At 42.6% G+C, this 12,089-nt stretch overlaps 1 protein-coding gene across 4 annotated transcripts in view; it reads left to right on the top strand.

The window, feature by feature from the left end:
• The window catches only part of vdac3 (voltage-dependent anion channel 3), a 35,047-nt gene extending 24,410 nt beyond the window's left edge, over positions 1-10,637 (top strand). For all 4 annotated transcript variants that reach the window (XM_061898516.1, XM_061898498.1, XM_061898526.1 and 1 more), the window contains 3 exons: positions 7,420-7,570; positions 7,663-7,720; positions 10,229-10,637. In XM_061898516.1, coding sequence (XP_061754500.1) covers positions 7,420-7,570; positions 7,663-7,720; positions 10,229-10,320 — 301 coding nt within the window. In that variant the 3' untranslated portion in view covers positions 10,321-10,637. The remainder of the gene's footprint in view (positions 1-7,419; positions 7,571-7,662; positions 7,721-10,228) is intronic.
• Positions 10,638-12,089: the final 1,452 nt, after the last annotated feature.

Genomic DNA, 12,089 nt, shown 5'->3' with positions numbered 1-12,089 from the left:
GTGCTGATTCTCATTCCGGTCGCTTCACACTCTGCTGCAAACTGATCCAGTGAGAGCTGAAGATCCCGGTCAGATGAAGCCATCAGGACCACATCATCTGCAAAAAGCAGGGACCTAATCCTGCGGTCACCAAACCGGAACCCCTCAACGCCTTGACTGCGCCTAGAAATTCTGTCCATAAAAGTTATGAACAGAATCGGTGACAAAGGACAGCCTTGGCGGAGTCCAACCCTCACTGGAAATGTGTTCGACTTACCGCCGGCAATGCGGACCAAGCTCTGGCACTGATCGTACAGGGAGCGGACCGCCACAATAAGACAGTCCGATACCCCATACTCTCTGAGCACTCCCCACAGGACTTCCCGAGGGACACGGTCGAATGCCTTCTCCAAGTCCACAAAGCACATGTAGACTGGTTGGGCAAACTCCCATGCACCCTCAAGAACCCTGCCGAGAGTATAGAGCTGGTCCACAGTTCCACGACGAGGACGAAAACCACACTGTTCCTCCTGAATCCGAGGTTCGACTATCCGGCGTAGCCTCCTCTCCAGTACACCTGAATAAACCTTACCGGGAAGGCTGAGGAGTGTGATCCCACGATAGTTGGAACACACCCTCCGGTCCTCCTTCTTAAAGAGAGGAACCACCACCCCGGTCTGCCAATCCAGAGGTACCGCCCCCGATGTCCACGCGATGCTGCAGAGTCTTGTCAACCAAGACAGCCCCACAGCATCCAGAGCCTTAAGGAACTCCGGGTGAATCTCGTCCACCCCCGGGGCCTTGCCACCGAGGAGCTTTTTAACTACCTCAGCGATCTCAGCCCCAGAAATAAGAAAGTCCACCACAGATTCCCCAGGCACTGCTTCCTCATAGGAAGACGTGTTGGTGGGATTGAGGAGGTCTTCGAAGTATTCTTTCCACCTATCCACAACATCCGCAGTTGAGGTCAGCAGAACACCATCCGCACCATACACGGTGTTGATAGTGCACTGCTTCCCCTTCCTGCGGCGGCGGACGGTGGTCCAGAATCGCTTCGAAGCCGTCCGGAAGTCATTTTCCATGGCTTCCCCGAACTCCTCCCATGTCCGAGTTTTTGCCTCAGCGACCGCTGAAGCCGCACACCGCTTGGCCTGTCGGTACCTGTTCACTGCCTCCGGAGTCCTATGAGCCAAAAGGACCCGATAGGACTCCTTCTTCAGCTTGACGGCATCCCTCACCGCTGGTGTCCACCAAGGGGTTTTAGGATTGCCGCCCCGACAGGCACCAACTACCTTGCGGCCACAGCTCCGATCAGCCGCCTCGACAATAGAGGTGCGGAACATGGTCCACTCGGACTCAATGTCCAGCACCTCCCTCGTGACATGTTCGAAGTTCTTCCGGAGATGGGAATTGAAACTTTCTCTGACAGGAGACTCTGCCAGACGTTCCCAGCAGACCCTCACAATGCGTTTGGGCCTGCCAGGTCGGTCCGGCATCCTCCCCCACCATCGCAGCCAACTCACCACCAGGTGGTGATCGGTAGAAATTTCCGCCCCTCTCTTCACCCGAGTGTCCAAAACATAAGGCCACAAATCCGATGACACAACTACAAAGTCGATCATGGAACTGCGGCCTAGGGTGTCCTGGTGCCAAGTGCACATATGGACACCCTTATGTTTGAACATAGTGTTTGTTATGAACAATCCGTGACGAGCACAAAAGTCCAATAACAAAACACCACTCGGGTTCAGATCCGGGGGGCCATTCTTCCCAATCAGGCCTCTCCAGGTTTCACTGTTGTTGCCAACATGAACGTTGAAGTCCCCCAGTAGGACAAGGGAATCACCTGGGGGAACACTTTCCAGCACTCCCTCGAGTGTACCCAAAAAGGGTGGGTACTCTGAACTGCCGCTTGGTGCGTAAGCACAAACAACAGTCAGGACCCGTCCCCCCACCCGAAGGCGAAGGGAAGCTACCCTCTCGTCCACTGGGTTGAACTCCAACGTGCAGGCTTTAAGCCGGGGGGAAACCAGAATTGCCACCCCAGCCCGTCGCCTCTCACTGTCGGCAACGCCAGAGTGGGAGAGGGTCCAGTCCCTCTCGAGAGAAGTGGTTCCAGAGCCCTTGCTGTGCGTCGAAGTAAGTCCGACTATATCCAGCCGGAACGTCTCCACTTCGCGCACTAGCTCAGGCTCCTTCCCCCCCAGTGAGGTGACGTTCCACGTCCCAAGAGCTAGCTTCTGTAGCCGAGGATCGGACCGCCAAGTGACCGCCAAGGGGGGACACAAGAGGAAAAAATGTAAATCCAAGATCTCAACTGATTTTAACGAAATTGATATGGAAATTAATAAAAAAGTTATTGAATATATTTCAGAACCTTTAACATATATAAGCCACCTATCATTTCAAATTCCCAGGTAAAATGAAAATAGCAAAAGTCGTACTAATTTAAAAGACTGGTGACGAACACTAGTTTACAAACTGCAGACCTGTCTCTCTACTTCCACAATTGTGTAAAATTATTGAAAAACTGTTTAACAACAGATTGGACAAATTCATGAATAAAAACAAAACACACACACCATTACGGATACCGAACCAACATTTCAACATCAATGGCATTAACCGAAATAATGGAAGAGATCAACAATGCAATAGATAGCAAAAAATGTGCTGCTACAGTGTTTATGGATTTAACAAAAGCATTTGACACAATTAATCACATCATCTTGATAAACAAATTAGAAAGGTATGAAATCAGAGGGTTGGTCTTCAACTGGGTAAGAAGCTACATAACCAACGGATGGATGGTTGGATGAATCTTTGTCATTACACCAGTACAACATTTTGTTTTCAGTCCAAATCCGTTCAAAATTAGACAAAGAAAGTGTACAGGGTTACAGAACAAGAATGCTGATGGGTCACCACTAGCCCCCCCTGAGTAAAAGGTGTGGAAAAAGGTAGATGCTGGGGGAGGATGAGTGAAAGAGAGAGGAAAAGGCAGCGTATGTACAGTGGGACAAAAAAGTATTTAGTCAGCCACTGATTGTACAAGTTCTCCCACTTAAAATGATGACAGAGGTCTGTAATTTTCATCATAGGTACACTTCAACTGGGAGAGACAGGATGTGGGAAAAAAAATCCAGGAATTCACATTGTAGGAATTTTAAAGAATTTATTTGTAAATTATGGTGAAAAATAAGTATTTGGTCAACCATTCAAAGCTCTCACTGATGGAAGGAGGTTTTGGCTCAAAATCTCAAGATACATGGCCCCATTCATTCTTTCCTTAACACGGATCAATCGTCCCGTCCCCTTAGCAGAAAATCAGCCCCAAAGCATGATGTTTCCACCCCCATGCTTCACAGTAGGTATGGTGTTCTTGGGATGCAACTCAGTATTCTTCTTCCTCCAAACACGACGACGAGTTGAGTTTACACCAAAAACTTCTATTTTGGTTTCATCTGACCACATGACATCTTCCCAATCCTCTGCTGTATCATCCATGTATCCATTTTGGTATAAACTCAACTCGTCGTGTTTGGAAGAAGAAGAATACTGAGTTGCATCCCAAGAACACCATACCTACTGTGAAGCATGGGGGTGGAAACATCATGCTTTGGGGCTGTTTTTCTGCTAAGGGGACAGGACGATTGATCCGTGTTAAGGAAAGAATGAATGAGGCCATGTATCGTGACATTTTGAGCTAAAACCTCCTTCAATCAGTGAGAGCTTTGAATGGTTGACCAAATACTTATTTTCCACCATCATTTACAAATAAATTCTTTAAAATTCCTACAATGGCAATTCCTGGATTTTTTTTCTCATTCTGTTTCTCACTGAAACATCCATCCATCATCTTCCGCTTATCCGAGGTCGGGTCGCGGGGGCAACAGCCTAAGCAGGGAAGCCCAGACTTCCCTCTTCCCAGCCACTTCGTCTAGCTCTTCCCGGGGGATCCCGAGGCGTTCCCAGGCCAGCCGGGAGACATAGTCTTCCCAACGTGTCCTGGGTCTTCCCCGTGGCCTCCTACCGGTTGGACGTGCCCTAAACACCTCCCTAGGGAGGCGTTCGGGTGACATCCTGACCAGATGCCCGAGCCACCTCATCTGGCTCCTCTCGATGTGGGCTTCCCTGCTTAGGCTGCTACCCCCACGACCCGACCTCGGATAAGCGGAAGATGATGGATGGATGTTTCTCACAGTTGAAGTGTACCTATGATGAAAATTACAGACCTCTGTCATCATTTTAAGTGGCAGAACTTGCACAACCGGTGGCTGACTAAATAATTTTTTGCCCCACTGTATGTGAAGATAGGAGAACAAATGTCGACAGAGCTGAAAATATCTTGGGGTGTACCTTAGGGATGAATCAATACTGGGTCTAAAATTGTTCGATCTTTATATAAACAACATTTATGAAGTTACGAAAGACTTAGTTATTATTATTTGCAGATGATACAAATAATAGCAGAAGAAATGAACACATTAAAAGATGGTTTGACAAAAACAAACTTATCTTTGAATCTCAGTAAAATTAAATGCGGAAACATTAAAAGGGAAAGTCCCTGCGATGAGGTGGTGACTTGTCCAGGGTGTACACCGCCTTCCGCCCGATTGTAGCTGAGATAGGCGCCAGCGCCCCCCGCAACCCCAAAAGGGAATAAGCGGTAGAAAATGGATGGATGGATAAAAGGGAAAGTCGGACACAAATACAAATAGACAGAGTGGACATTGAAAGGGTAAAATAACACATTTTTGAGTGTAATAATAGATGATAAAATGAAATGGAAACCTCATGTACAAAATTTACAACAAAGTGGCAAGAAACACGTCAATAATGAATAAAGCAAAACATGTTCTGGACCAAAAATCACTTCATAGTCTTTACTGCTTGCTAGTGTTACCATATCTGAGTTATTGTGTAGAAATATGGGTAAACGAAAAAGATCCATCCATCCATTTTCTACCGCTTATTCCCTTTGGGGTCGCGGGGGGCACTGGTGCCTATCTCAACTACACAAAAAAGATCAATAAATTTAATTTAGTGCTAAATCATTGAACATCATTGCTTACTGTATGTCATCACATTGTTGTTTAGAGCAGGTCTACACTTATTCTTCATGATCTTAAGTCTAATAATGTTCACTCTGTCAGCAATCCACATCACAGCATCTGTCATGGTGCAACCACATGGAAGGTGGCGTGCGGCCATGTTTAACACAACTTCCCACTTGTCGCTGGTGGCACTGTTGCTTTTCCCCCGCACTTAGGGTGTGTGCCCACGGTTACACATGATGCAATGATGACACAAACGGACCCATTAAAGATTAGACAAGTGGTTGTCAAAGTGATACGTGGGCTCCATCTATTGGTGCGCCAAACAATCACTTAATTAAATGTATGCGTAATTAATTTTATTCTATTTTATTCTATTCAAATAGTGTGTAACGTTACAGTGGCCAAACATATTAAATATATTTGTCCAATCAGTGTTTTTCAACCACTGTGCCGTGAGATACAGTCTGGTGTGCTGTGGGAGATTATCTAATTTCACCTATTTAGGTTAAAAATATTTTTTCCAAACCAGTAATTATAATCTGCAAATTATGTGTTGTTGTTGAGTGTCGGTGCTGTCTAGAGCTCAGCAGAGTAACCGTGTAATACTCTTTCATATCAGTAGGTGGCAGGAGGTAGCTAATTGCTTTGTAGATGTCGGAAACAGCGGGAGGCAGCGTGAAGGTAAAACGGTGTCTAATGCTTAAACCAGGAGTGTCAAACTCAAATACAGAGTGGGCCAAAATTTAAAATTGAACAAAGCAGCGGGCCAAGGTTGAACAAATGAACCTTTTAATAGGGACCCAAACAAGTTTTGCATTTAATATTGTACAAGCAATGCTTATATAACTTTATAGTGACATGCAAAATCGAGTTTCAAATAATAATAATAATTAAAAAAATATCAATGGCATATGAAATGAAATAAAAATAAAAATTGAATGCCTCTTTTTTATTTGCAGCTTTCTGAGGTAAATATCAAAATAAACTTTTTCCACAGGCTAATGATACATTTGAAAATAAAATAACAAAAATGAATGAATCAAACATTCAAGCCTTGAAGTAGCAAGAGAAAGTGCATGAATAAAACGTTATTTATTGCTCAGTTTGCTACACTGATTTGCTTTAACACTGAATATGGAACAAGCAGCGCTTATATAACTTAATAGTGCAAAATCAACTTACAAAAAACATCAATGGTATATTAAATCAAATTGAATTAAAAAATGTAATGCCTCTTTTCTATTTGCAGCCTTCTAAGGTAAATATCAATATTAACTTTTTCCACACTGTTTGTAGAGAACGCTGAAGGCAGTGCCTTTAGGGAACGCCCCCAATATTGGGAGAATTGGGAGAAATTCAGGAGAATGCTTGCGCTGGGAGATTTTTGGGAAAGGCATTGAACTTCATGAGTCTCCCGGGAAAATCGGGAGGGTTGGCAAGTATGAGTATTAGCGATACATGCGGTGTTACAGCGGCACTACCGCTGTATAGTACCGGCGGGCCAGCTCTAATGTTAATTTGATATTGCCTCAAGGGCCAAATTAAATTACACGGCGGGACAGATTTGGCCCGCGGGCCAGAGTTTGACACCCATGGCTTAAACCAAAAATAAAAAAAAGGTGAGTGTTCCTAAGAAAAGGCATTGAAGCTTAGGGAAGGCTATGCAGAATGAAACTAAAACTAGACTGGCTACAAAGTAAACAAAAACAGAATGCTGGACAACAGCAAAGACTTACTGTGGAGCAAAGACGGCGTCCACAATGTACATCCGAACATAACATGACAATCAACAATGTCCCCACAAAGAAAGATAAAAACAACTGAAATGTTCTTCATTGCTAAAACAAAGTAGATGTGGGAAATATCGATCAAAGGAAGACATGAAATTGCTAAAGGAATATACCAAAAATAGGAGCGCAAAACAAGAACTAAAACACTACACACAGGAAAACAGCAAAAAACTTAAAATAAGTCAGGGCATGATTTGACAGGTGGTGACAGCACACCGACTTTGAGACAAGAGCTATAGTGATGCATGCTTGGTTGGTTATGCTTTAAAGTCATACCCAAGAATTGCGACAATGACATTTCACTGTCAACTGAGTTTCGTCTTTTTAATGATTTCTGCTGGTAGTCTGCCTCCGCATTTTTTCAACGCGAAAAAATATGCCTTGGCTCAAAAAAGGTTGAAATCACTGTTAAATAAAACCTTTGCCTTGTTCTTCAACGAATACTTAGGCCTACTACGCTATTGTATTTCAATGGTGGTACTTGCAGAGCCACGGTTTTTTCTGAGGTTGCACTCGGTGAAAAAAGTTTGAGAACCACTGGATTAGACTATTTTTCACAGCCTATGGTGTACGCTGCTTGAATCTTGCAGCAATGATGGCACAGAGTTCGCCGGCTCCATTTACCAGAAGGTGAACAGCAACATGGAGATGGCAGTGCAACTGGCGTGGACAGCCGGCAGCAATAACACGCTTTTTGGTGTGGGAGCCAAATACCAGCTGGATAAGGACGCTTCTGTCTCTGTAAGGAACGGTCACATGACTCATTCATTCATTCATTCATTCACTCATCATGCATGTGGACGCTCAGGGCATTTTTTGTTTTCTCCTCGCAGACCAAAGTCTACAACAGCAGCCTCGTTGGCGTCGGTTACACACAAACCCTTCGACCAGGTTTGCGCCGCCGCTCCTTTTTTCTATGGAAGTAGAATTGTCTCACATCAACTTATATCTATCAATATGATATTAATACATATGCTAATATTAATAAATGTACAAATACAAATTTGATATACAAATTAACGCGTATTTGTAAATATATTTTTGAGATTTGAAAATATATACAAATACAATTTATAAATATAGAAATGTGACATACAAATCAAAGAATTTGTATAAATAAATGTGTATTTGTAAATTTTTTTTAAATTGAATATAAATATGCTTGATTTTGTATTTATATATAATTTGCATATGTGGATCGCTTTTTTGCTTTTATGTCGATGAGACATTCCTCCCACAAACCAGATGCACAAATAAATGTGACCTGCACACTCCCCTGAACAACCAGCAGAGGGCACTGCAGCCAGAGCGGTCTGGGTCACAGACATGGTCAGACGCTGGCGAGCCAATCAGAGGCACACTGGGGAGGGTGATATCACGTCATGACTTTTGGGATGATTTGACACCCATTGCACTGATAAGAGATCAGTGTCTACTTCGGGACAAGGTCATTAAAGGCCTACTGAAATGCGATTTTCTTATTTAATTGGGGATAGCAGGTCCATTCTATGTGTCGTACTTGACCATTTCGCGATATTGCCATGTTTTTGCTGAAAGGATTTAGTAGAGAACATCGACAATAAAGTTTGCACCTTTTGGTGCTGATATAAAAGCCTTGCCTGTACCGAAAGTAGCAGACGATATGCGCGTGACGTCACGGGTTGTGGAGCTCCTTTAATCTGAACATTGTTTACAATCATGGCCACCAGCAGCGAGAGCGATTCGGAACGAGAAGGCGACGATTTCCCCATTAATTTGAGCGAGGATGAAAGATTTGTGGATGAGGAAAGTGAGAGTGAAGGACTAGAAAAAAAAAGGGGGAGCGATTCAGATAGGGAAGATGCTGTGAGAGGCGCCGTGGCAGCCGTGGGGGTGGCAGGACCCCTCGGCCAGGCCCAACCGCAACAAGGAATAGAGCCATAACGCTTTGAACCCGACACTGACAGTGACGGCCAAGAGGATGCTGCCTATATTGATGCTGGAGTAGCATACGACACAGATCGCCTTCAGATTACAGAATGGTAAAAAATGATCGCTGCATAATACACTGTACTGTGTGTGGTCCAATCCAACCGTGTTCGCTTGACATCTCTGTTCCATAGTAAAGCTTGACTGTCATCTTTCGGGAATGTAAGCAATGAAACACCGGCTGTGTTTGTGTTGCTAAAGGCGGTATTATACACCGCTTCTGACCTTCAGCTTTTTTCTTTGATGTCTCCATTGTTCATTGAACAAATTGCAAAAGATTAACCAACACAGATGTCCAGAATACTGTGGAATTTTGCGATGAAAACAGACGACTTAATAGCTGGGCACGATGCTGGCACAAAAATGTCCTTTGCCTTCCGTGACGTCACGCGGAGGCGTTATCATTCCGAGACGTTTTCAGCAGGATTTTTTGGCGCGAAATTTAAAATTGCACTTTAGTAAACTAACCCGGCCGTATTGGCATGTGTTGCAATGTTAAAAAAACTCAAATACAAGCAGCTGGCACAGTCTTTCAGATTAACTGGATGAATTAGTATTAGCTAATACAACGCTGTGCGTTCTCTCTGTTAAGACGTGCATTGTTATTGTGCAGAGAACTCCGGGCATTTTGCATATAATGCATATAATGCTCTGTGACCCAGACCGCTCTGGCTGCAGTGCCCTCTGCTGGTAGTTCAGGGGAGTGTGTAGGTCACATTTATTTGTGCATCTGATTTGTGGGAGGAATCCCTCAGCGACACAAAAGCAAACAATGTATCCACATATGCAAATCAAGCATATTTATATTCAAATCCCAAAAAATATATTTACAAATACACGTTTATTTATACAGATTATTATTTAATTTGTATGTCACATTTGTATATGTATACATTTTATTTGTATATATTTGGAAATCCAAAATATATTTACAGATATGCATTTATTAATACAAATTATTTATTTGCATATCACATTTGTATTTGTATATTTATTAATACATGCATATGTATTAATATCCTATTGATATATTTAGACTGTACTCCTCTCTGGGGGGGGGGGGGGGGGGGGGTACTAGGATGACAGTGGATGCAAAACAATAACAGTGCAATACTTTTTCATTACATGGTAACTACTGCCTAGTTTCTCTTGTTATGTTCTTATTTTACTGTTATATTTGTATTCCCTATTGTTGCTTTTTATTTTTATTGTTATTGTAATATTTTTATATTTTGTTTTATACCCCCTTTATTTACTTTTTAAATTGATCTCATCCCTGTACACTGCTGCTGGAATTTTAGATTTTCCTGAAGGAATAAAGAAAGTACTATCTATCCATCTATATTTATATAAGTTGATGTGAGACAAGTCTACTTCCATATTTTTCCGCATACGACACAAAGAACAACACTGACGCTTCTCTCACCGCAGGTGTCAAGCTGACGCTCTCGGCGCTCTTGGACAGCAAGAACTTGAACGGCGGTGGACACAAAGTGGGCATGGGCTTTGAGCTTGAGGCGTGAATGTGACGGGGAGAGAAGCAAAAAATGTCACCAGGGAGGAAAAGGAGAGGAAAGAGTGTGACACCTCAAAGATCCAATGAAACACATTCTAAGGTTCTAAGGGCTTAACCTTGCAGGACTGACAGTTTTAATGCAATATTATTCCTAATCAGGGTAACTTCATTCACAATCACATCTACAGTAGATCATGTATTATTCATACACTGGCCACGTTTGAGTCAGTGACAAAAATATGTTGCTTTGCAAGTATCAGTGTTTGCCACCTCTGCAATGTTTCACTTCACTAAAGTGCTTTGTTCTCAGGCTTGGAGCATAAACACCGACTCTTTGGTTCATTCAGGTAATTCCTTTTTTCCATCTTTTCCTAGATACATGTGTACCATCAGTGGTACCACACTCTGAGACGATTTAGAGCAGTGTTTCCCAACCTTTAAATGAGCCAAGACTCATTAGAAAAAGCGTGCGACACATGAAAATGTCAGCAAGAGTACAGTAGGTACTGTATATAGGGACCAGACATACAGTACAGGCCGAACGTTTGGACATACATTCTCCTCATTCAATGCATTTATTTTATTTGAATGACTATTTAATCCAGGAGTGTCATTTGGCCCACAAACAGGTTTTATCCGGACCACGGGATGATTTTGCTAAATATAAACATTTATTTTTGAATGAAAAGAAACTGCTTTTCACTGTGTCCACTGGATGTCGCAATAGCAATTCTTTCTATCTTTGTAGATGATGCCAGTTGAAGAAAATTAGCAAACTACATACAGTGGGGCAAAAAAGTATTTAGTCAGCCACCGATTGTGCAAGTTCTCCCACTTAAAATGATGACAGAGGTCTGTACACTTCAACTGTGAGAGACAGAATGTGAAAAAAAAATCCAGGAATTCACATTGTAAGAATTTTAAAAGAATTTATTTGTAAATTATGTTGGAAAATAAGTATTTGGTCAACCATTCAAAGCTGTCACTGATGGAAGGAGGTTTTGGCTCAAAATCTCAATACATGGCTCCATTCATTCTTTCCTTAACACGGATCAATCGTCCTGTCCCCTTAGCAGAAAACCAGCCCCAAAGCATGATGTTTCCACCCACCTGCTTCACAGTAGGTATGGTGTTCTTGGGATGCAACTCAGTATTCTTCTTCCTCCAAACACGACGAGTTGAGTTTATACCCAAAAGTTCTATTTTGGTTTCATCTGACCACATGACATTCTCCCAATCCTCTTCTGTATCATCCATGTATCCATTTTGGTAGAAACTCAACTCGTCGTGTTTGGAAGAAGAAGAATACTGAGTTGCATCCCAAGAACACCATACCTACTGTGAAGCATGGGGGTGGAAACATCATGCTTTGGGGCTGTTTTTCTGCTAAGGGGACAGGACGATTGATCCGTGTTAAGGAAAGAATGAATGGGGCCATGTATCGTGAGATTTTGAGACAAAACCTTCCATCAGTGAGAGCTTTGAATGGTTGACTAAATACTTATTTTCCACCATAATTTACAAATAGATTCTTCAAAATTCCTACAATGTGAATTCTGTCTCTCACAGTTGAAGTGTACCTATGATGAAAATTACAGATCTCTGTCATCATTTTAAGTGGGAGAACTTGCACAATTGGTGGCTGACTAAATACTTTTTTTTGCCCCACTGTAAATAACATCCTGTAATTAGATTTTGATATCATTTTTTTATCTTGATAGATTTAAAATGAACAGCAATGAGTTAACTGATGAACATTATCCATCAAATTTATTC

Source organism: Nerophis ophidion, linkage group LG01 (assembly GCF_033978795.1).
Source record: "Nerophis ophidion isolate RoL-2023_Sa linkage group LG01, RoL_Noph_v1.0, whole genome shotgun sequence".
Classification (NCBI taxonomy): Eukaryota; Metazoa; Chordata; class Actinopteri; order Syngnathiformes; family Syngnathidae; genus Nerophis; species Nerophis ophidion.
Note: the sequence above shows the minus strand (reverse complement) of the source record. Positions and strands in the feature narration are given on the sequence as shown.